Source organism: Falco rusticolus, chromosome 3 (genome assembly GCF_015220075.1).
Source record: "Falco rusticolus isolate bFalRus1 chromosome 3, bFalRus1.pri, whole genome shotgun sequence".
Taxonomy (NCBI): Eukaryota; Metazoa; Chordata; class Aves; order Falconiformes; family Falconidae; genus Falco; species Falco rusticolus.
This window is the reverse complement of record NC_051189.1, coordinates 74,244,463-74,269,180: the sequence shown is the minus strand read 5'-3', so window position 1 is coordinate 74,269,180 and position 24,718 is coordinate 74,244,463. Positions and strand designations below refer to the sequence as shown.

At 37.3% G+C, this 24,718-nt stretch overlaps 1 protein-coding gene across 1 annotated transcript in view; it reads right to left on the bottom strand.

Annotated features, from left to right (window-relative positions):
* Positions 1–24,718, bottom strand: part of LPCAT1 (lysophosphatidylcholine acyltransferase 1) — a 68,320-nt gene that overhangs the window by 17,039 nt on the left and 26,563 nt on the right. Inside the window, exons 7-10 of the mRNA XM_037379824.1 lie at positions 23,099–23,133; positions 20,386–20,440; positions 16,799–16,881; positions 6,250–6,375 (exon numbers count right to left, since the gene is read on the bottom strand). Of these exons, the coding sequence (XP_037235721.1) occupies positions 6,250–6,375; positions 16,799–16,881; positions 20,386–20,440; positions 23,099–23,133 (299 nt within the window). The remainder of the gene's footprint in view (positions 1–6,249; positions 6,376–16,798; positions 16,882–20,385; positions 20,441–23,098; positions 23,134–24,718) is intronic.

Below are 24,718 nucleotides of genomic sequence, written 5' to 3'. Positions count from 1 at the left end.
CTTTTGCTTTGCAAAAATAAATCTTACTATGACTAAATGGTGCTTCTAAATTCCCTCCCTAATATAACATCAACAAAATCTCGATCAGCAGGTTTCCTCTGAACTGATTTAGGGTAATGCGGGCATCCAAACTTCCCAGTCAGAAGACAGAAGCAGCCCATAAAATCTTCTACAATATTCTGCAGTTGTCTGTTTTGCTCTGTTCGCTGCTGCAGATAAGGAAAAGCAGTACTCACAAGCTCACACCAGAATTGTTCCCAGACTGCAGCTGGAACAACTCAGCAGTTTTGTCACAGTGACAAGAATGAATACAATACTTAGTAACAGCATTCTCAGGAGCTTCTGAAAAAAGATAAGAGCATTCCTGACGCCAAAATTATCTGATACGTCAACTCCAGACCTTGACTGCTTGCTGAAACGACTCTACCTAAAAATCACTACTTTTAAACAATAACACTACTATGTTGTCTGTCATTACCTAAACTGACTTACCAAAAATGGACTAAGCAAACATCACCAAGCCCTGCGTTGCTGAATTATAAGACCTGAACATGCAAGAATTCTTCCAGAGACCCGAGGCCCCTACAGAACATAGGTGCTTTAATGCCAGGATGGAGAACACATATATCTTAAGTTTTGGTCCTAGACACTATAAAAAGCGCAGTGAAACATTCCTCTGCAAACATTCATTTTCCATGATCAAGTAGAAAAGCAGCAGGAACAATGGCAAAGGCATTCATGGAGGATCTGAAATACACACAGGACTCAGCTTCTCACATGCAGGCCATAAGAAGTGTCCACAGACAATACATCCCCACTGTAATAACTGAAATAGTTTTTAACTGTAGGATGAAGGATAGCTGGCATCCAAATCCTCCCTTGAGATACGCTACCACTGACAATAGACAGTCTTAACATCTGTCTCTAAATCACAGAGATCTGATTTGCAATGAAATGACTCAAAATTCACCTCCTAGAACTGGCGAGTAGCATTTGAGACTTCTGAGATCTCTTCACCAGTCAATTAAGACTAAAAAGCTAAAAAATTCAAAGGCAAAACCTTGTACAGAGTGCAGCATGGCTTGCTACAAATCTTACCAACATTTTGTGGTTTGGATTTTATAAATATAGAAAGAGATGTGAGTCCATCTCAAAGATCAGCAAGGCAATTACTGCTTTGGCTTGAGTATGACCGTGTTGTACTTAATTCAAGGTGGGCTCACTTCCTTCTACCCTTTTCAGAATCAGAAAATAATTGATGTATAGATGACCAATATCTGCTATGCTGAAGTCTTTTGAAGCCAAGTATTCTAAACTCCAGAATAGGTTCTGAACCAAAATGAAACAGTTTGAACGTCTCAATTCCTTCTAAGTTTTTACTTATATCCCAATAAAGGCTATAAAAAGCTACAGAGCCAACAGTGGATGTCTGCTCGTGAAATCATGCTTATTTACATAATGGCTTCCATGCAGGATCTAGTCTTTATGATACATGATATTATTTGCTGTTGTGGCATTTTGCTTCATTTTTTTAGGCCAGTGCACACAAAAGAGAACAAAATATCATTCCCAAGTCCTTGAAGATAGAAAGGGCATTTTCCAAGATTATTAACAGCTCTGCATTAAATCACAAGGAAAACTAGATCCCTGAAGGTACAATATTTTCAGCATAATTACCACCATTTTTAGCAAGTGAGATGTCTTACCTCCTTAAAGCTAGTTTCTAGTTGTATTTAACTATTTGAAAACAAACCCCTTTCTTGCGTGCTGGGAACATGCCAAAAAACTAGAGTCTCACAAAGCTGGAAGTTGCAGAAGAACAGCCAGATCCTGTAGCTATCTACTGTAAACTGCAAACTCATTGAGAAACATACCTTGAGCCAGAAAAGCAAAATACATTTAATTTTGTTTCAGCTGATGTACTTCTGCACAACTTCTTGTCATAATGGAGAAAGGATAGTGCAAACAGCTGCAAAACCGACCTTCCAAATACTCCAGCATACCCTGCCCAGATCCATGAGGCAGAGGCTATCATGGTTGGTATTTGGTTAAGCCTGACGCATGATCACCTCCTGTAACGGCCAGTATTGCTTTTATCATGAATGCAGATGGTCGACATTCTCCAGTTTTTTTCTTGTTATAGATGACCTTTGATTACGCTGAAGTCACGGCACTGTTAGCTGTGAGAACTTTGGGGATGCAAAGTTCTGCCTGCAGTCTGGACCACCGTTTCAGGCACACACGGACAGCAGTTGTTTGCCTAGTAGTCTGGATGGTAAAGGCTAGTGAGCAAGAACAGACAGGCACCAGGCCTGTAAGATTATTATCTCCTTTCAGATGTTATGAGTCTACAGAGGCACTGCCTGGTAAAATCCTCATGGCCAACTGGATAAAATATTGGAGAACAATAGTCAAAATGGAGCTGCTGTTTAATTCAGGTCATTCTCACCAAAATACTATGGCTTTTACGAGACAGCAGAATTGATTCAACACAAGCAGGTTTACCAACATTGAATTTCACCAGGGCCAGGAAGTATTTAAGGAGGTAAACCTTACCGGCTTGCTAAGGTTGTAGAATATTCTTCCAGGGCAGACATCACTAGTACCCATCACATGGGTACAGGATGCCAATAATACTCAGGCAAATGAAGGAGACAGTTAAGGATCCAAAAAGAATTCCAAAACAAATTGCTGCTTGTTGTTAAAGATTAAATTACTAAGAGTAATCCTACTGAGAAAACTAAGAAATCTAGAAGGCAAGCACAGAGAGCTCTTCTGAAATCTGACCTGAAAAGGATGATTTGGTGCAAACCATACCTTTTAAAAGAAGTGGACATAATCAGCAAAGCCATACTGTCTTCAGTAAAAAATACAAAGAACCTCAGAGTCCGTGTACTAAATGCACACATCAGATCAAGAACCTGCCAAATCAAAGGGTCTTGTGCCACATGTATGCCAATAATAAAATGCACATTCACCATGACACCACATTACGTCCTTGCTGTACTTTCTAGACTTACTGCTTTTTGACACACAAAGTGGAAGCCAACTACCATACTGGAAGAGAAAATGTGCCATCTTGTACAAGTACCAGTGTTGCTTAACTTTCAAAAAGAAATTTAAGAGAAAATAAGATGAAAAATCTTAACTTTTACAGAGTATTTGCCAGCAGGACTTTCAAGTGAATACAGAAAGTCAGGAAGCAGAAAACTATAACAGAACTTTGTGAGACACCCTCACTCACTCTTGCTTAAGGTTCCAAATCATACCTGGGCTTTTAAAAGTGAAAGGTTTGGGAGGAAAAAAAACAACCAGGAAGCAATTATGTAAGTAATACAGTAGAAGAGTACTGAATGTTAACAAATTGAAGGGCAGATGGAAAACAAGAAGAGAGATCAGTAAAAAAAAAAAATTCAAGAAGAGGATAAGCAAACAGATGATCCTGCCCAGAAGTCTGATGAGCCTATTAATACTACTTCTCCTCCAAAGATGCAAAAGGCATGGACCACTAAAATTAGTTAAGCAAAATCTCAGGTTACATCAAGACCTGATTTTATAAGCCTCATCTGACAACAAGCACAACACAGGCACTAAAAAAAATTCTACTTTGGATATACGCTATGTTTGGTTTTTGGGTTTTTTTTAAAGAGAGAAGAGAGATCTAATTTTCAGAAAATAAAACTGAGAATAATCACAACTGAAAATATTAGAAAAATTATTTGACTGAAAACTGGGAATTCTCAAAGGAGCTACAGATGGCCTAAAAGCTACAGTTCCATAAGAAAGGGGAACCAACAATTAAGGCTAGAAGCTCCTTTTAGTTCACAGGCAAAGTGAATGCAGGAATTAGAATGAACAAAAGTTTGAGACAATAGGAACAAATCAATTCAAATCAGAACTTGTGTATCCTCCTTGCAGGCAACTACCCTAAACCAGCTCATAAAAAGTATTGCAAAAAGATGGAGATGAGACTTAATTATACTGTATTAAAACTTTCTAAAGGAGAAGATATCCAGAGGTCCTTAATAAGGCACAAAATCCAAACAAGCTTCAACGTAACATGGTGATAGATTCAGTCAAAGTACAGATGGAGAATTGCTTTAAACAGTGGGGTAATTAATTGCAGACTAAATCACCAAATGAAGCAGAGGATTTACAGTGTATGAAGGCTACAATAAAGACTGCATATAGCTTAGTAATCAGCTCATTGGTCAGACAGATTATCAGGCTCAAGAGAAGCATAACTCCTTGAGGACTAATGAATGAAGAATTTGAGAAGATGAGACTATGATCAATTGATCTCTTTGATACAGCAGTCTTTACCACAGAGTTCAGTATAAGGCAGCTGAGTTTCAGCCGGCTGTGACCTGGCAGCTGTATAGGTGTGTTAACAGAGCCCAAGCTCTTCATCAGATGAAGCATAAGAACTTGCTGCTGTGGCTGCATGGCTTCTGGATTGGATCCTATCCAGCTGGGCACAGACTAAGCAAATTTTACCGACAATGTTCATGAACCCTGTAGATACATAACATGAACAGAAGTAACTCTCCAGGGTAGCAAAATAAGGTATAACTTGATTTCAAAGAGTCTAAACCAAAAACAAGTCTGAATTTGCCTTACTATGAAAATCTTGCATTTAAAATGGGATGTTGCCTTGAAGGTATGTTATTGCTCAAAAACAAGTACTTAGACTGGATGCAAAATCCATTGAATAAAATTTACTGTTCCAGTTATTTAGGGAGGTGATCAGATGAACTTAACGCCTCCTTGGCCTCAAAACCTTTGAATAAACAGCAAAATGACTGCATCACCAAACATGCATTAGAGATGAAGTCACATTACAATCTTCATCCAATTGTGCCAGAAAAATACCATCATAATAGCCTTCTTATTGGCACAGATCCAAATCAAGACAGGAAAATATTTCACCAACGTACAATTGCTCAAACCAGACATAACTTTTCTGTTGTGGGGAACCTCACACACAAATGGATGTAAATTGTTTTAGAGGCAAAAAAACCCAAACACCCAGAAAAGCATAATTTAGAAGAGCAGCTTTAAATTGAGCAGATAGAAGCCAGACAATTTAACAAGAGGATTAAACTGAATCCTGGGATTATCAACTGCAAGATAACAGATGTGGGTGGTTTTTTGGGTTGTTTTTTTTTGGTGGTGTTTGCTTTTCTTCCTTAGTACTGTAAATTCAGAGCCTTTAGAACAAAGCAAGAATCTGTTTCCCCTTAGAATTCTCTCCTGTCATAATGGAAGTCTTTTCAGATGGAGGTTCCAACAATGAATCAATATATGCTTGTCATCTGAATGCATAATATATGCTGTCCTACACTGTGTATTCTCCAATAGATTTTTTTTTTTTTTTTTTCATTTATGTATACCAGCTGGAAGATGAAGGAAGAATTAGTGGAAGGAAATAAAGTACAGAATGGAAATATGAAACTGTGCTCTATACTTTCAGGTGAGGAGACAAAAAATAAGGGGTGTTTGTATCTTAAAGCAGTTAACAGGATGAGGCTGTAAATTTAGTTTGTGGTTGTCCAATAGGATGGGAAGAGAAACAGGAGAAAAAAACCTGGAAAACAGAGCAACAAGTTTTACTATTTAGTTTATGTGATTTTTTTTCCACTGTTTGCTGAAGCTCTTCTGAAAGGCAAAGCCAGAGGGAACTGATGCTATGAGAAGAGAGGAACCACACTGCACATCCTAAGCTACAGTTTCATTAGACAGTCCATCTAGCAGTAACCTACTCAAAAGATCAAGCACTTCTTTGTGCTTCTTGGGAAAGGGTGACCCCTCTGCCCTCACTATTATAATGTTAATCCAGTCACAAGACTGCTATGGCAGCACTGTTCTTCCTTCATAGATGTCACAGGAAAGGTCAATTAACTCTTAACTGTATCAAATATTAGGAATCCCACAGTACTCCTGACCCCCTTCAGGAGATGTCTTCTAGCTTTGTTCAGGAATAAACACTTCAGACACTCTGCTCACTTGTGTTGTGGTTTAACTGAATTTCAGACTGAAAATAATAATTTTATAATCTACTCATTAAGATCTAGGGGTGCTGCTTGCAAACGTAGAACAGTATTGGTTTAATTTTACATTACTGTTTCCTCAATTGTAGTATGACAACATTCCATATATATTCATAAATGCAATATTTTTATATGAAGAGAAAACTATAAACATATATAATAAAGATGCATCTTACATATAAATATTGCATATGCTCACCCAAGGCTTCTCACAAGCTTTGCAAATTCTAAAAGACACGTGTCTGAAGGCAGACGAAGTTGTCCTTCAGCCAAAGCTAGCTGACAGTCTTCAAACGTATAGTCTGTCACTGGAACTCCCAATGCCCTTGAATAAGCCAAAGAAACATGTTAAAGCAAAATAATCTAAGAAAAAAAAAAAAGGAGTTAATCTGCTGAGTTTATAGCAAGAAATCCTGTAACAATTATGCTCTCTATTACAAAGAACTATAAGAGTGAGCCCATAAAAGGAAGTTCAACATAGAAAGAATGAAATATGGTACTCTATCAATTGCAGAACATCTATTTTGACTTTACAAGTACACAAAAATATAAAAGAATAAAAGAGAAAAATTAGGCAGTGCAGAGGTTTTCAAATTCCTTAATATTTTCATTGAAGTGAATAACAAGGGTTTCAGAATTATTAATCTAGAACAAAAATATATTTAGTAATAGTTACATTAAATTTTTATATTAGTATACTAACATATTAACAAATCAATAATCACCCAGGCAGAACAACTATTACCTTCAGATAAGATTACAATTATACAACAGGCAACACTACTCTATAAAGAATGGCTTTTATACTTTATGTTCTAGCAAGTAAACTCTAAGCAAACACAAGGGTTTAAGGCCTTGCCTGTGTAAGGACTGCTCAGCAATAACAAAAACATCCCTGTACTACCAACACTATTTTCACCACAGACCCGAAGCATAGCCCCATACTTGCTACTATGGAGAAAAATAACTTTATCCCAGCCAAAACCAGCAGTAACACAAGAAAGGTAGAAGACAAAATATTCCCAAGTTTTTATATGCCAAACAATTAAGTACTTATTTTTGCTTTACTTCTAACTTGGTGCTCTGTAGTAATAGCGGCACCAAAAGAGATTTCAAAGAAATCCAGATACTGTAGTTGCACTGCATTTGCTGCACCCAAGTTGAGAGAAAGACCCTTCAGTTTGGAAGAGACCTTTAAGAATTCAGTGTACAAACATAAGACAATTTAGAAAGCAAACACTGCTCCATATGAGTAGCTCATCTGCATGTTTTCTATTACACTTGATTTTACTTATACTAGTACAGAAAGTGATCTCCTTTGTGCAACCTTTTTTAACTTGATGAAGTCTTCACAAAATTTTTCTTCTTGACTTACCTTCATTCTTTCCACCTATAGGTTTTTCTATCTTACTACTTTTTTGATCTGTGAAGTTAAAATACAGTAATGACAAGATCGATACAAAACCCTGAGGCATGCCACAGTCATTTTGGCTTTGACAAAAACTCTGCATTTAATTTTACATTTTATTATGGACAGTTTGATCTGTAATGGCAGTTACCGCTCATGTAATAACAACCTAATTTCTGTTAAGTAGCCTCTTCCCCAGAATCTCATTACAAGGCCTTTGAACACCAACATAAGTAGCATAAACCAGTTCTCTTTTATCCACCAATTAACTGTCAAACTTCAGGGATTCTAACATATTAGTAAGACATGCACTTAACATTAAACCCTACTGATCAGGGTTTCTCTCTTCTCTCTAAGGCCAAGGAAGTCAAATATTCAGGAAGAACACATCACTAAGATATTCAAGCTCAAGTACCAAATACATTAAAAAAATTAGGTATCTTTTATAATCTACTTATGAATTGAACAAGGACATACAGGGTAGTGATTTTAGATGAACAGCCTCCTCCTTGCAAGAAGAAACAAACAGGAAGGAACAAAAGTAAAAAGTCAACTAAATGAAAAGATACAGCTACATAGAAAAGGCTTCTTAAAATCCTGCAGGCTGTTGAAGGCTAGACTGCCCCATGTGGGCGATATGAAGGGATTAGATTCAGTTCTTCCAGATTTTTCACTTCTTGATCTGTCCCTGTTTCATCACTCCACTCCTCCTATGAATAGTGTCCTAGTAGTATTTGCAAATCAGAAGTCACATTAATGGAATGGACACAAGGTTCTTGTGGTATCGTGTTTCATCCCATAGACTTATGGTTAACATAGTAATGAATGGTGTGTAAAATCCAGATGAAGAACTCCCCCATGCTGTGGGATTTAAATTCATTTCCAAGTTCCACCTGAATTAGAGATCAGGTATTGCAGGTCTTGTCAGTATTTCTTTATATGGTATTCAATATAACATCGTATTATACAGCGTGAAATAATTGGTATAATACAAAATCAGTTTTACTTGGAAGAAGAAAAAGGGGTGGATGACAGAAGGAGAGTTAATTCCTTTTTTTGTACTGTGTGCACACGAGATCATCCTTACAAGACAGCCCTATTAACTGAAAGTGAAATAGATGAACTACTAGGGCAGCAAGGAGACACTATAAGCAGTACTAACCAGAGTGGCTTACATAAAAGAATATGGTAATAACCAAAGATCTTGTCCAGCCAGGCACATTACACAAAATTTCATCAGATCTTAAGGCAACAATAGGTATAGCACATAACAGAAATACAGGAGCTCACAGACAAACAGCTGAAGAGTAGGGCAGCTACACAGAAAAGGGGAAGCTAGTTAAAAGTTAAAAGAAGAAACTGTAAGTGTAAAGTGTTCGTTTGTGGTACAAAACAACACATCTTATGGAATCAGAAGTGACAAGACACTTTTCAAAAAAAGATTCTGAGAAGACAAAAAAAAATCCAGTATGACTCAGCAACTGATTAAGGTGGCAATTAGAACAAAAACTTTTTTTAAAAACATTCTCTCAAGGAAAACAGACAAGTTAAAACATAACCATAAGGTGAGAAGCCAAAGCAAGGAACAATAACGTGTTAAAACTAAAAGCTAGACGCTTTTCAAACACATCAAAAGAAAGATGACTAAGAAAGATCAGGCCACTCAGGCCGGGAGGGGGGGGTGGGGGGGTGTGCGCGGCGGCACGGGGAGGGTAGAAGCCTGACTGGCTGTCATCCCAGAACCAATGCCAGATTTAAATAACTTCTCATAAATAATGGTCCCCAAACATGTCAAAGGAGCCCAGCCAGAGGAATAAAATATATATTAAAAAAACCCAACACCCAAACCCACAAAACAAAACCCAACAAACACCAAAACTTAACTGATGATACAGAACAACTTCCAAACAAAAGCAGGGACCATGCCAGATTCAGCCAAACCATCAGGGGGGAAAATACAACCTGCATCTTTTGATAGCTGTGTCCACCCCTTACAGGAAGAGTATTTGGGCCAGACGTACAGTGATACCAGTACAGGAAAACTCCCACTACAATTAATGCCTGCATGTATGCCCAGTGTCAACACAATACACAAAACAGGACTGAGAAGGATAAAAGCATCTTCTCTTGCTCACCTGTTGGCAATTTTCCAGCCTATGGACTTTCAAAAAAAGCAAAATGAACTGAAACAGTGTTTATATATATATCCAGACTTTCAGAATTACAAAATCAGAAGTAAAGAGGAAGAAACAAGTTTTGCTCACAGTAAAGTTCAGTCACAGGATCAACCAAGGTCAGGGCAATTAGAGTTCAAGGGGCTCGAGTTCAGAAGGTAAATCACAAGCTCTGTAGGGCTAGTAGTTTCAACATGAAAGGACCTTTATTTCAGCTCAGAATGCTGAAGAAACTGAAGCTGGGGAACATATAATGTTCATCAGTTGTGCTAAGACTTGTGAATTTTTCCATTTCTTTGAATAAAGACTGGCATACTAGAATTCACTGTAAAGCCTGGGTGCAATTGCAACTCACAGGATCTTCTACAGAAGCAGTTACCAAACTATTCTAACTTATCTCTGGGCAATCTTTCTCTACTTTAATTCAACTGCTAGGAAAAGAAAAGATAATTTGAGATGCAAATTGCAAGTGCAACTCACTGTTTTTAATAAACTAGAAACACAGCGGCTTTTCTCATATCTTTATTTGGAAGCTTCCCCCTCCCCCCCTTTTCTTCATATTACCGCTGCTTTCATAGTCAGTTAACCCAAGCTTGGCCTTTTTAATGTTCAGCAATTTTATATAGCCAGACATGCATGTCTGGCTTGACATAAGACCTTGAGACATTTTTCCTCCCTACCTTCCATGAAATCCCATTTACCTTTCCTGATATCACACTACATGAAATTCCAAAGTCAGCGAGTCACTTAAAAAAAAAAAAAAAACCAAAAAAAACCCCACAAACCAAACCCCAAAAGCCTCCTGCAAACCCAACCTGTTAAACACAGCAGTGTACTTGTTATACCCTTCCCTTCTCACACCAAACAGCTCCCTATGTCTAACACTTGTGCAGTCATAATATAAAAATAAATTATCAACTTTCTCATTTTCTGCATACCAATCCACTACGCACACAAAATTCTGAACATAAAACAGAATGTGACTGCTGTAATATTATGCAAAGTGAGAGAAAACAGTACAGGCAATATTGTGACATTCTGAATCTATGCTTCAACAAAAACATTTTCAAAATGTTTTACATTGTTAATAAGCAGAACTGCGAACTAATCTAGAAAATACTGCACAGGCTGCTCAAAATAACCCTTTACTTTGGCTGTCATCTTCATAGGGTGCTGAAAACATTAAAAGGATATCAGATTTGGTATTTTACTTCCAATATCATATATTTGGTAGAAAGACATACAAAGCATGGTGGACATATAACCCCAGCTTCTAGCAGTCATCTGTATAAGAACATCCTGAATTATAGACTATTTGTGCCGTTGTGTTTTAGAATTACTGATGGACCCAATTCTTTTACAGTATATCTCAGCTCTGATGAACTCATTTTACGCATCTGGTAGCAAATGACACAGTTCTGTACATGTTTTAAAGTGTACTTCCATTTACTTTCAGCTAATCTACTACTGAGTGCTTGCTTTCTCTTCTGCTACGGAAAGTCACAGACTTTCCCTACCAAGCATTTCCAGAACACTCATTAAAATAATGACCTTCAAAACAACTCTCCACTTTTTCTTTTCTTTTGCTTTTTCTTTCTTTCCCAAACTGAAGCGCTTTCACCTATTTAGATCTGGTAGGCCAGGGTAGGTAGCCCCTTTTCTCTCCTTGGACTACTCCTACTTTGTGATGTTCTCTAAACAAAAGAAGGTTCAGTCATGAGAGTCTGGCATTCACATCAAGAATATATAATCTCATGATGGTTTAATTTTTAGACAGAAAAAGCAGCTGCTAACAGTTGTATTTATCCCTTGTGTTAAGAAAATGGGTCCTGTAATTATTGGTCTTGTAGGCTTGTACATCACAAATCTTCAAGGGGTGAAAAATGAAGCAGGTTCTCTGTGTTGTCAGGACTCAAAATTCTAGTTCAAACAAGACTTGCAAAAACATTACTTAAATTTTTAAGAATTATTTATTCCTTGAGAAAATAAACATAGCAAGAAGCTGCATACAGTTAACCCTGTTCAGTAACCATGTTCCCCTAATTGCCACACTCATTGTGTTCACAGAAATAAAGAATGTACCATGTAGTGCTGACTGCCATTTTTGTACATGGCCTGAAACCTAAACAAATGGGTGCTTGTCAACTTCAGCACTTAAGTAATTCCACTTACACTAATCCTCACGCCTTTGATGGTACAAAAATGACCAGGAAAAGTAAACTTCAAACTTGAATGCTGAGCATCCAACCAGTACTTCTGCAGACTCACACACAAAACCTGACAGCACAGGCACAAAGCACAGCGTTTTTTCCAAAGTTAAATTTGATTGTTCACTGAAAATACAACAAATAGTCATGAGACGGACCAGTATGCTACTGTAAACCCACATTCTCAAGGCTATTCTTTGGGAGCTAGCATTACCCTATCACATACACTGGCAGAAATCATAATCTATGTCAAAGCCTGCAAGAAAAAAAGTATCTGATTTTGACTACATAGAAGATGACAAAAAGTGGAGTGAATACAGAATATTATCTGTAATCTATTTTTCTAGCATGCTGGTGAAGGCAAAAAGGATTCATTTCTCATAAGCAAAAATCCTCCTATGTCAGGCTGGTAAGAGTTACTGCTTTAACAGTATGATATACTCAAATAAGGGGAAAGTGATCCTGGCAAGGATTTGACAGAGAAAACATAAGGAAGACAGATGTTTTTAAGTTCCATGTCTAACACACTGCACTTTAATTGATTTGAGCATCTACTGTAAATATAAAAACATTTTAAAATGTTTGTGTAAGTGGAGAAGAAAAACAAAGTTATTGGAAAAAATACAAACCAGACATTTTGGCACTTCTACAGATACTCTGCCTTTCTGGGACTGCCACAAAAGAAACTTCAGAACTCCTGGGTCTACATGCTGACATTTTACAACACTACCGTAGTTCTAGTTAATCATGAGTTAATACTTTGAAGGTATATAAAATACAAACATAACTTAGTTCAGAAAGCTTGACACTGACTACCACCAATGCAAGGTGATAATAGCTCATGCACATGAGGACCCAAATGATGATTTCCAATTGTTAATACAGAAGTGAGCCAATATAATACGTATCTACCTGGCATGACTTACTAGCATGGTGGTTTTCGAAGTGTATCAGAGCAATAAGAAACATAGGAAGTGAATTAGACCTCAAGATACCACCAAATTTTATTTATTTTAAAGAGAACCTGCATGGACTGTTGCAATATTTAAAAGCACTCAACATTTTCAGTGATTTGAAAGTGACTCTAAGCATACTTCCTGATAGCATGCTGTGGATGAGATGGATGTTGACTAAACAGAGTAGCAGTCAGAACAAGGCCAGAAAGAACAAACAAGACAGACTTGCTCAAAATAGGTTGTATGAGAAAAAATCAAATGCAAAGCAGATTGATAGGGAATAAGTAGGGGGGCATACTTTAAACAGCAGATAAACCTAATCTGCACATACCTTCTGTGCAGAATAAGAAAATGATCCAAAGGAAGACAAGCATGGAGTAACTATTCAGCAGCAGTGCCTATCCTGCATGAGTAATTCCAGTTTCGATTACACAGATAATTCCCAAACAGAATAAACTGAGATGAATGGCTGTAACAAGACGGCACATGATTCTACTTTTTGGCCCAATACTGTTGAATAACTATCTCAATGAGAAAAAAGATTAAAGATTACAGACATGAAAACACCGGTAATTGCATAGGTGAGATTAAGAAACCCTTTTAGAAAGAAATTTTGTATTTTTATAGATGTTGTAAACTTGCAAGACTTGGATTGTGCTCATCCTCCTGATGAGAACTGCAACGGAAGACACCACTACGAGTTTGTAATGTAGGGAACAGTCACAAGTGCAACCAAAAGGTCTGTAAAAGCTGAGCACCTTAAATTCATTTTCTATCATGACAATGTCCTTTAAAAAAGAAAATATGGAAATCTGTCACCTGGATTCTTGTGGAATTTGGTGACAGCGCACAAATACTGAAATACCACTCATCAAGAGATCAGCTCATATTACATTTGAAAACAAGTTTAGAAGAAGTCTGTTAAAGGAGGTCCTGAAAAGCAGCAGGAAAGGATGCTTGCAGAACAGTAATCCAGACACAGTAACTTTTGATCACAACATTCACATCAGTGAGACGATCGTCCCCAACATGGTTGTCATGGTTTAACACCAGCCAGCAACTAAGCACCACATCACCACTCGCTCACTCCCCCCTCAGTGGGATGCCGGAGAGAATCAGAAAGGTAAGAAAACTTGTGGGTTGAAAAAAACAGACAGTTTAATAGGTAAAACAAGTGCCACATGCAAGCAAAGGAAAACAAGGAATTAATTCACCACTTCCCATTGGCAGGCGGGTGTTCAGCCGTCCCCAGGAAAGCTGGGCTCCATCACGCAAAAGGGTTACTTGGGAAGACAAAGACACCATCACACTGAACATCCACCCCCCACCAAGCCACTGCTGCCTTCTTTCCCCAGCTTTATATGCTGAGCATGATGTCATATAGTATGGAATATCCCTTTAGCCAGTTTAGGTCAGCTGTCGCAGCTATGTCCCCTCCCAGCTTCTTGTGCACCCCCCACCTGGTCGCTGGTGGGGTGGTTCGCGAAGCAGAAAACGCCCTGGCTCTGTGTAAATGCTGCTCAGCAGTAACTAAAACATCCCTGTACTCTCAACACTATCTTCAGTACAAATCCAAAACATAGCCCCATACTAGCTACTATGAAGCAAATTAACTCTCTCAGCCAAAAGCAGCACAATGATCCAGCAAAAGCAAACCAGTGCGTGTTCATATTCAAACGGATGATATATGGCAGCAGAAAAGATGCACGATACAAACGGTGGGTTGAAGCAAACCTCTGAATGACAGCATCTCCTTTGTCAAATATTCAATTTGCATATAAGCCAACAGGAACTATACAGACATCCCCATCACTCCCATCTGTGGCTGCCCACAGAGAAGCTAAACATGTAAGGCTAAACCAAAAATTCTGCAGTCAACAAGCAGAAGCAGCATTAAGAATCAGACATCCTGTTAAAGTGCTTTGTTCAGCACTTAGCAGAAGCTGTTCATAAGACAAGATTATGATGAAGGCAAACACATTTCGGGAGCGGAAACTGTGTTCATTGTTGCACTCAGCAAGTTCTATCAATACCCCTTGAAATCACAGGCAAGACACAAGGTTTCGCTATGACACCGGTTCTAGATGACAAATACATTATCATCTGGGACTGCCACCTCTGCTGCTGTGTATATATATCCAGTAGGATTAGACTCTTCTTCCAGAAAAATGATGGAAAGGGCAAAGCAGAGTTCTAAACAGATCCTGAAGTCACCTCTTCACATCCAAGTAGTTCACTGCCACCAATCTGATCTTCAAGAAAAGGCGACAAATCTAGATGAAGCAGTAACACTGTCCTTCATTCAGCAGTGCAGAGTGCAATGCTAGCACCAAATAGCACCTCAGGCATCAGGTTTATAACTGCTACAGCTCCAGAACTGACTGACAGCATCTAAGCTGGTATCTTCTGTACCAAAAGCCAAGTGTATGTACTGAGAGAGTCTGGAGAACTGCCACTACAAGTAAGCATTTGGAAGTGGTCTGAAATAAATAAGTTTTGGTTACGTTGATGTTATTTTAACTGGTCTACAATAATCCATGGTATCCAGCCATCAGCATGCTGGTTTATTCCCATCTGCATTTTAACTTCAGAACTTTGATATCCAAACACATTTATTTTCCTTTCACACAGCATCTACAGCCTCTTCTTCACCTCAGCCATACCTGCCATCCTCTATTCTGATAGTCTTCCCTTTAGACTTGTATCTCACTTGTTACTTCAAATGCCTATTTCTACAAAGGTAGGATGGAGAAACAAAAGGACAAGGAAAATCATGTCTCTCCTCCTACACACACATAGAAGGGAAGGCTTTAAACATGCCAGTTGTTATAAACTTCTGTAGGTTTTCAAAAATTCTCCTTATACCACACAATCCATGTCATCTGACTGGAGTAGAGTTCAGAACAAAGGTTTCATAACACAGCCTTCTGCCCAAGGTCTGAGGACAACACTTACATAGCACCAGCTGACTGTCTTGAGTTAACTACAAAAGTCTGAGGCCACTGCAAGTCTAAGATAGGCTGCTTAATGCCGATAGCTTTGGTTTTTCTTTTGTGAAAAACATCCTTTCATACAACAGATTGAGTATTGATCTATTGTTACATAGGCCCAACATCCTTAAGGAAACTCACAGAGCTGAGTTCTGCTTATAAACCACAGAACTACCAGTTTCTGTCTACAAACTGGCCTTTGGCTGAAAGTGGTATCTTAGAAACGGAAAAGAAGTTACACAAAGGAAATTAAGATTTCACAACGTATTTCAAAATTAGGATTAGAGAGATTCATAAATCCTTCTACAGTTATTAATGATCATAGACCTGAGGGTCCTATATGAACACTGAAAAGCATGCCTATTAATGGAAGATTTACTGAAATGACAAAAAAATGAATAACATTAATAAAAAATACAACAAAAGAGAATAAAGTCTGTGTATTCAACGTTGGCTTTATTATACACTATAGACAAGTGTTGTGCCATCATATTAACATTCAACTTCAATTAGTTTGCATTGTATCAGTGCTCTGTTTCCAACAGAAACAGGTTTGCTGTGCTTTACTATTTGAAATAACCACAGACTAACACGTTAGTTGATGAATACACAAAATCATTCCTGACATGATTAAAAAAAATAAATCACAGCTTAAAATGCAATCTCAATTAATACAAAATTCAGTTACTTTATCCTTCATAAAATTCAACTTTACTTTTCTCCCCAGAAGACTAAATACCCATAGTAGCAAGCGGAACTGGGTTGCTATACAAAGACATGTTAGAAAAACCCCACACACTCAAACCACCAACTTCTACAGTTCCTGCTGTATTTGCGGCGCTCTGGCCTCCTCAGAGAGGAAGACAACTGCTATATAAAGTTTTCTATACACTACTGCAGACTACAAGCTTTTTTGCAAGCAGGTAACTACACTGACTTGATTTCACAATACTTTCTTGATCTTAAAATTAAAACCACACATCTATTTTTATTCCATATTACAACATACTTACTCTGCCATTACATGTCTGACGTTATTGGCATATAACACTGGATTTTTTCTTTCTTCTTCTGAAGGAATATACACTGGTAGAAACTGCAGACAGATAACTGAATTATACTGAGAATATTTAACATTTTAAACAATCTCTCCTATAGCACTACGGTGAAAGATATAGTTGTATTTTGTTGCTACTTACAAAATCATATTAACAAAAGGACTATAAAAAAATTAAAAATAACTCTTGAATGCCTAAGGCTGCATCATACTTCTAGAAATTCATATAACAGGGACTCTGCTAATTTCTTACCTCATGAACCCAAGTACAGGTTTATCTTCCTTTCATAGGTGGGACCAATAATTTTTTAAATCATTTAAAAGTATTAGCATTTTCTTGCACAGACCTTTCTTTTACATCTTTTATTATTCAGCTCTTTCTAGATATGCAAGAAAAGCACCTGCTACATAAACATTTTTCTATAGCTTAAATAGCAAGAATTCAAATTCTTGGGGCATCAAGTATTTATATGAGATACATATCCCCTGCACGTTTAGAAATCATATATGACTGTTGTGTTTTTACCTTCTGTTGTCGGATGTTTTGAAAAATTTCTCCTTTAAATTGAACGCTAGTTATTAATACTCAATTGAAAGAAAAATTCTAAATAAATGCAGATGGCCATAGAATAACAGAACAGCTGAGGTTGGAAGGGGAAAACTAAACCAGAACTGCTGGAGACCTGCCATAGAAAAGGCAGTTTTCAGAATATGATGGCCTATATTAAAAGACCTTCCAGCTTTTGGCTACGTGTTCACTGAAATATGATGTAAGCCCCAAGATCATGGCCAGTCTCACCTACAAAAACCCTCAAAATATCCTATTTCTGCTAAGTAACATACTTCTCAGATGAAGGGAGCACTCTTGATTCCCACTCCTGCTCAGTACCAGACAGACAATTGCCTTAGTGCAATGGAATTAGATAATTTATGCACTAAGTGAACAAAATATTCATAATTCCGTGGAAAATCTCTGCAGTAGAAACCAAAGTTGTAAAAAGCTTAGTTATATATCATGTAATTACCTATGGGTAGTACAAAACAGGAATTATGATCCAGAAATTTCACACTGGTCTTTAAAAAGGAAAATAACAACTGGGGAATAAACAAAAATTTATCATTTAAGCAAATACTTCTCAGTAACTAAGAAGTTAGCTATATTTTCAGAATCGTATAATGGTATGATCAGCAGTACTCAAAATCCTGTCATTAGATGTTTGTCTAACTGTTTCTTAGAAGTATGCAGTCATGGACAAATCTTTATTTTGGATTTTGCTACTGTTTTCCCTACATGCACCGCTGATTCTGAAAACATATGACTCCTGTCTTACAGGTTTACAAGCAGGTATGCCAGCCTGATGTGATGTAATGTACAATAAGACAAAGACTGTAAAACTAACAGACATAGAAAAGATTGTTCCTTCAGCTTCCAAGCCCCATTCTGTTTCTTTCAGTTGAAAACTGCTATCAAGTCATTCATCCAAACACAGGACAAGTTTGAATATAAGGCAGTTTCAGAGGTGTTCTACATGTCTGTGTCCAACTGGACAGAAACTGCACAATCATTTCAGCACCACTAACAAAACTAGAAGAACTCTCAGCTGCTGCACACAGTGATGGATGTATGGACACTGAAGCTGACAGGCCAGCAAAATAAATCAACATGAGCCAAAACAAACCACATGTGCAGATGACTGTATACCCTTTCTTCTTCACAAGATTGCTTGCATGCCAGTTCCAAGCGCAGGATGGATGAATGGGCAGGCCAACATTTGTCATAACCTATCATAAAATCTACATAGACACTTGCTTCTCAATATACATGCTGGATGACATGTATGGTATGCCAGAGCACACATTATATGCAGATAAGCCCAGACTAACAAACTTTGGATCCTGATTGCTGGCTGTTAGACCTTACTAGCTATCATTTAATTAAAAACACTGAAGTTGTGTTGCTTTGCTGTACATCTCCCTGATTAACTGGGCCTACAGCAGTAGTTAGGTGTCAAGGCTGGTTGGGATTTGCCAGTATCCCTGTGCTGACGGAATAAAGGCCAACAAACTTTGGAGACCAGGGGAAAAACACAACTTTGAACACAGAACAACTCATTTTTCCTCTACATTCCTAAATCTGCTGCACCTCCTTGCAAAAGCAGATTCAACAAGTAGCTCTCAAGTACTCTGCCTCATACTTGCGAGCAGCCTTGCAAACAGCTCTGCTCCTCTATCCTCCGCGAGCTCCTGCTTTAGTATGGAGTATTTCCAAAAGTTAACTTTTTTTTTTTTATAGACAACCGAAGATCCTAACTTGTCCTTATGCAAGACCTGTATGAGCAACAGAAATTCAGCATCTGCTCGCAGCTGCTGCCTCAAAAAAATTAAGAATGCTCAGCAGTGTTCCGTTCTGTGTGAAAGAATCCATTTTACTTGCCTAGGGCAGAGAACCATGTTCCTGAGATAGAGTAAAAGTCCTACCACATTAGCTAGTTTGTCTTACCCCTGCATGAAGCAGTGGCTCCCTGGCTGTTCTACCAAAAGCAGGCCACTGTTTTGGAAACAAAGGGGTTTAAAATTTTTAATATTTATACTATTAGTAGCGGAAAACAAGCAACTAAAGTGGTAACACAAACTTATTTCTGCAACAGATACAACTGTTCACTGGCTGGTATTTTGTGCATTCATTATTTTGAGAAGAATTTAAAGCATAAACACACACAGAGTACAACAATGATAAATACTGTGATTAGCATAAGTTATATGTTACAATGTTAACATGTGTATTAACAGTTCTTCCTATTAGTCTACCCTGCTATCAGTTCCAGAGATAAACAGCTGCTTCATTAAAAAATGTAAGCAGAAGAATTGTAGAACATTTGTCAAATCTCCTAACACCTTTAAAATACTGTACTTGTCCTCAAAAATGTATTTACTCTCTGTAAAAATGCATAAAGACAGCAATTTAAAAGGAAGGGTTTTAACTGTTTTTGCCTTTTCAATACAATAGTCTTCAGCCTTAAGATCATACAGTGTTTTTCTCAAAACAAAGTTAAGAATATACATAGATTTTTCTTTGTGTTTTCTGATTTCACATTCTGAACAGTGCAGCTTAATAAAATAATTAGCTAGAGATATTAACATATCTGGCCTATAAGAAACCACCTACAATGATTTTTCTCTAGAAGATATACACCACTGTTCACACACTTTGAAATCTAACACACACAGTTTGTATACTCGCTGAAATAGTAATAAGGCCATTAAAAGACAAGAAATTTGTTCACAAAAGGCCCTTTAAACAGAGTCAGAAATCTATGTACTAAATTTGAATGTATAAGAAAGTAAAGTCTTAAGCCAAGTGGAAAGCTGTATTTTTAGGTTACATTTTCAGACACAGAAGCCATTTGTCGAAAAATATAAGTGGCACTTCAACCTGTTTTTACAGACGTACATACAAAGATTGAATACAAACTTTTACTGCAGAATTAAGTACAATATTATGTATGCTGATACTGCTCAGAATACACTGGTTTTTTTACTGACCTCAATTTCCACAGAATTGTGAAACTGACACAAAGTAAGCCACAGAATTTCTAACCTAAAAAGGAAGGGGGGGGGGGGGGGGGGGGAGGGAAGAGAGAAAAAAGATGGAGGAAAAAATTTATATGTAGCAAAACAGTAGTACATTATGCTCCAAAGTCTTCAGGTAACATTCCTACTTGAAGGCATGATTGCACCCAGATAAAAAATTAACATAAAAGGTCTTTGAGAGTACTTCTATATATTACATTCTGCAAGGTTTAATAAAAGCAATTTACGCTGAAGTTGCATCTTAAAAGATACACAAAAGCAGAAAGACAAACGATAACATGATATGCAGGTACCAATACATACAGTAAGATATGATGTATGCATAGTATGTAAAGAAAGAGTAAGTCTGTGCTGAATACAGCATTTTCCTGAAACAGAGTTGGCAAGATTAAATATAACCACTAAGATTTTATCATTACCTTGGTTTGGAATCAAAGTTCATTATACTTCACAAGTCTGTTAATGAAATGCAGTACATGTGATTTAGTAGCCTAAGACACAAGATAACTGGAATCAACTTGACCTTAGAAAGCAGTACGATTCAAATCCAGGAAAGGATTTAGTAAACCTAAATTAGGGAGCAGCATTAATAGCCGCATTTTATGCAGTATCTAGGTAATTACAGCAGTCAATCACTGTGAGGGGAGGGCTGGCCAAAATCCTCCCTAGATAAAGGGCCATTCCTAGAAGTAACACCCCACTCATTTTGCTATGCACTCAATTCAGGGCTGCAACACATTCTTTTGCTTTCTTTCCTACTGAACTTCCAACACATTAAAGCAAAGAAAAGAAGCAAGAACAACCGTGGAACTTGGGATTTGAAGTTTACATCACTGACAGGAAACATGAAAAGTCTGGTTTCTAGGTCCTTGTCCAAGAGCATTAAAAAACCCCAGTAAGTTATAAGTAAACTTTTCTCTTTGCCAACGTTCTGTAATCCTCAAAGATTAAACCTTAAATAAGTATAAATTTTAAAAACTGATAGAACGTGTATCTAACTCAAGTCCGATACAGAGAAAATTTAAGTTGTATGCTCTAGTCAGTATTTGTTTTCAAGGTAAGTTAGTTGATCTGCTCTGAACACTGTCAAACTAGTAAAAACATTACTTTCCGTAAGTGGAAGAAAACATATAGTTTCCATGTGATGAGTTTTTCATCTGTTTTATAGGCTATAAGAGCTCTGAACAAACAGAATACTCCTGATATATCAACATTCCAGATTAAGTTTTAGCTAACACTGTGACAGAAGAGAGATTTGCTGAGAAAGTCAAGACTGTATCAGTCTTAACAGTATTTCTTGCTAAGACATCAGAAATACATTTTAGGTGACTCAGGAGAATTAATCCTAATTAAATTACAGTAAAGCTGTAATTTAAACTGACCCAGTGAATTTGCATAACATTACATGCTGTCTCAGATTCTGATTCTTTTTTAATTTAATTTAACTTTATTAGCAGAGGTCACCGCTTCCAGATAAGGGTTTTGTACACATTAAAGTGGTCTGAGGCAACACACCTACAAGTTCCTTCCCTCTTCTTTCTCCTTCTATGTGTTCTTGACTCCTCAGGTAGGACACTAAGCTGGAAGCAAGCTACTCACCTTTCTCCCCTCTGGCTGAGTTAACTTGCTAAGATGAACAGCAGTTGAAATGCAAGAGAAGAGGCAGAAACTCACAAGGAGAGAACAAATCCCCACACACAGTAAATGCTGCAGTACCTACTTTAGACACTATCATGGATTCATCTACTTCCAATGTGACAATTTCATTGAAAGCTGACCCTTTAAAAAGTGATTGATGATTTCCTTAAGTCTCCAAATCTAGACGTGTCCTTAATTAGACCTGGTTCCCAGTCCATTTGAAGGTTCAAAATTGAAAAAATTCTAAATGATTTGATTCTTGGCTAATCCCAATGGTTTCCTCATTACTACTAAAATATAGGACCTCAGGTGGGACATTCAAAACAACATTTCCCAAGGAGGAGGCTAACAGCAAGCTATTAACTATGAAGTCCAACTCCCCTTAATTTAGGGTTGAAAACTCCTTGTTTTGATCTTCATCTAAACATTTACAACTTCTACTCCAACCCCAACATGTAAATAATACTAAAAAAATACTCTTTTTAACAAGCAGTAACTGCTTCATTTACTATTTTACATTACGTGAGTTCACTAGGGAACCTCTAGAATAGCATTTTGTTTAAAAAGCAGAATACAAAAAAATTGAAGTCACATTCAAACAGTATCTCCAAATTCCCCAAGTGGGTTGACTTTTTCTGTGAGACTAGTCAAATTTCAAACAAGAGCCATACAGATTTTATACAGAAACACACCAAATCTATTTGCAGGCAATAAAATATACAGATCATAAGCAAGATTTTTTTACTTCAGGTACTTGGCTAAAAAAAAAAATAAATATTTGAAATCAAACCCGAAAATCTATCCTGCAAACCACCAAAATCACAGCAGCAGAAACACACTGTTTATACCTGGATTCCTCTAAGTGATTATCATCATAATTAGGGAATAGTAGATAAAAGACACAAATTAATCCCAAGGAATAATCCAATAACCAGCAATTACTACTATATATGCCTGTTAGACATGTAAATAAAAACTAATGATGGAAAGCAATCATGATGTAAGCAATAAAAAGTAAACCACTCACGCTCCTGGTCCTTGCCATGTCCATGTGATTGTGTCCTAAGAAGAGAAGCATGACAGTTGTAATTATTATACTTGAAAATTTCATTACATTATAGATAGTGTAACCGATGACATATGACTAAAGGTTTTCATGGAAACTTCAGTGGCCTCTTTGCAAAGGTTCTTACCACCAGTAGGAATCAAGACTACTTTTATGTAGCTAGGAAATACCCAGTAACCCAGCTCTTAAACACAGAATATATTCATAAAACCTTTACACATCCAAGGATTCTTCAAACGCTGTTAGCCTTGGAAAAGAAAGTTATTGACTGTAACATGATGTTCCTTGAAACACATAGTCCATGTGTATTTTCCTAACCCATCCTGCTCAACAGGGTGTCATCCCTCAAGCTTCCATACACTTCACTTGGACCTTCCAGCAACAGATATGAACACTCTGCAACACTTCTGAAGTGTGTGGGACCTGCGGAGATGACTGAATGGAAGCCTGCTCAGCTGACATAAAGCAATAGGACAAGACAGACCTTATCCTCAAACAGTATTTTTCCAGTTGCCTTTACTCACAGACAGCATACATTCATCTGTCTGATTCAAGAATCAAAAGGTACGTTATAAGACACCTAAACCCACCAATTTATTCTCAGGCAAGACCAGCAGCACTTTCAGAAGCCAGAGATTAACAGTGTGCAGAGGAAAAATAGCAGTGAAAGAAGCAAACAAGATGCAAATAGCAAAAAGGGAACAGAGACCTGGAAAGGACTATGTAACAGGTGGCAGGAAGGAATATGACAGTAAAGGTCATCACATTCTTAACTGTAAGACTAAGAAACAGCACAGGAAAAAACTGCAATATTTGGAGACAAGATTTAAGCACAGAAGTAAGAATCAAAAAAACTGAAAATTAGTTCCAAGCTACTGTTCTTGCCAACTGGGAAAGAAATTGTACAAGTCATTAATGGAAAGACAAAAGGATTCAGTAAATCCAGGTTTCTAAAAGACCAGATCAGAAAGGTATTTCTATCAACCTACTTAAAATGTTCCCGTTCAGCTCTATGCTACCATCCAAAACCACTTTAGAGAGTTTAGGTGATTTCATGTGCCATGACCTTGAAAAATCAAGTCAAACTCTTGTTTTAATCACCATTTAAAGCAAAAGGCTGTCAAAAGTAAAAATGAAAGACAGTACCACATACATAAAAGGAGAAAAGTGTGACTAATGTGACAGACCAACAGCTTGGAGTAAGGTCAATCAATATATCATGATGGACTACTAAAAATTTAAATCTTTAATTTTAACAATTATTTTAAAACAAACAAAATATGATAAAAGACAAATTTTACCTCTAGCAATCAACATACATGCATGAAAATGGACTTTGCCATGTAGTGATCATGTAGAACTTTAATGTCTATAGTTTTGCAATTAAACTGTTTCTGGCAATTTTGATGTCTCTGATAATACTGCAAGTCAGTCTGGTTTTTCCACAAGGAACTTTCATTTACAAACCCTGACCATTACAATGTAGATAGCTGGTAATTTCTCTAATCAGAGACTAGATCTGCTATATAGAATGACAACACTACACATATCCAACTCAGCTCTCTTAAATTGCAACAGTGC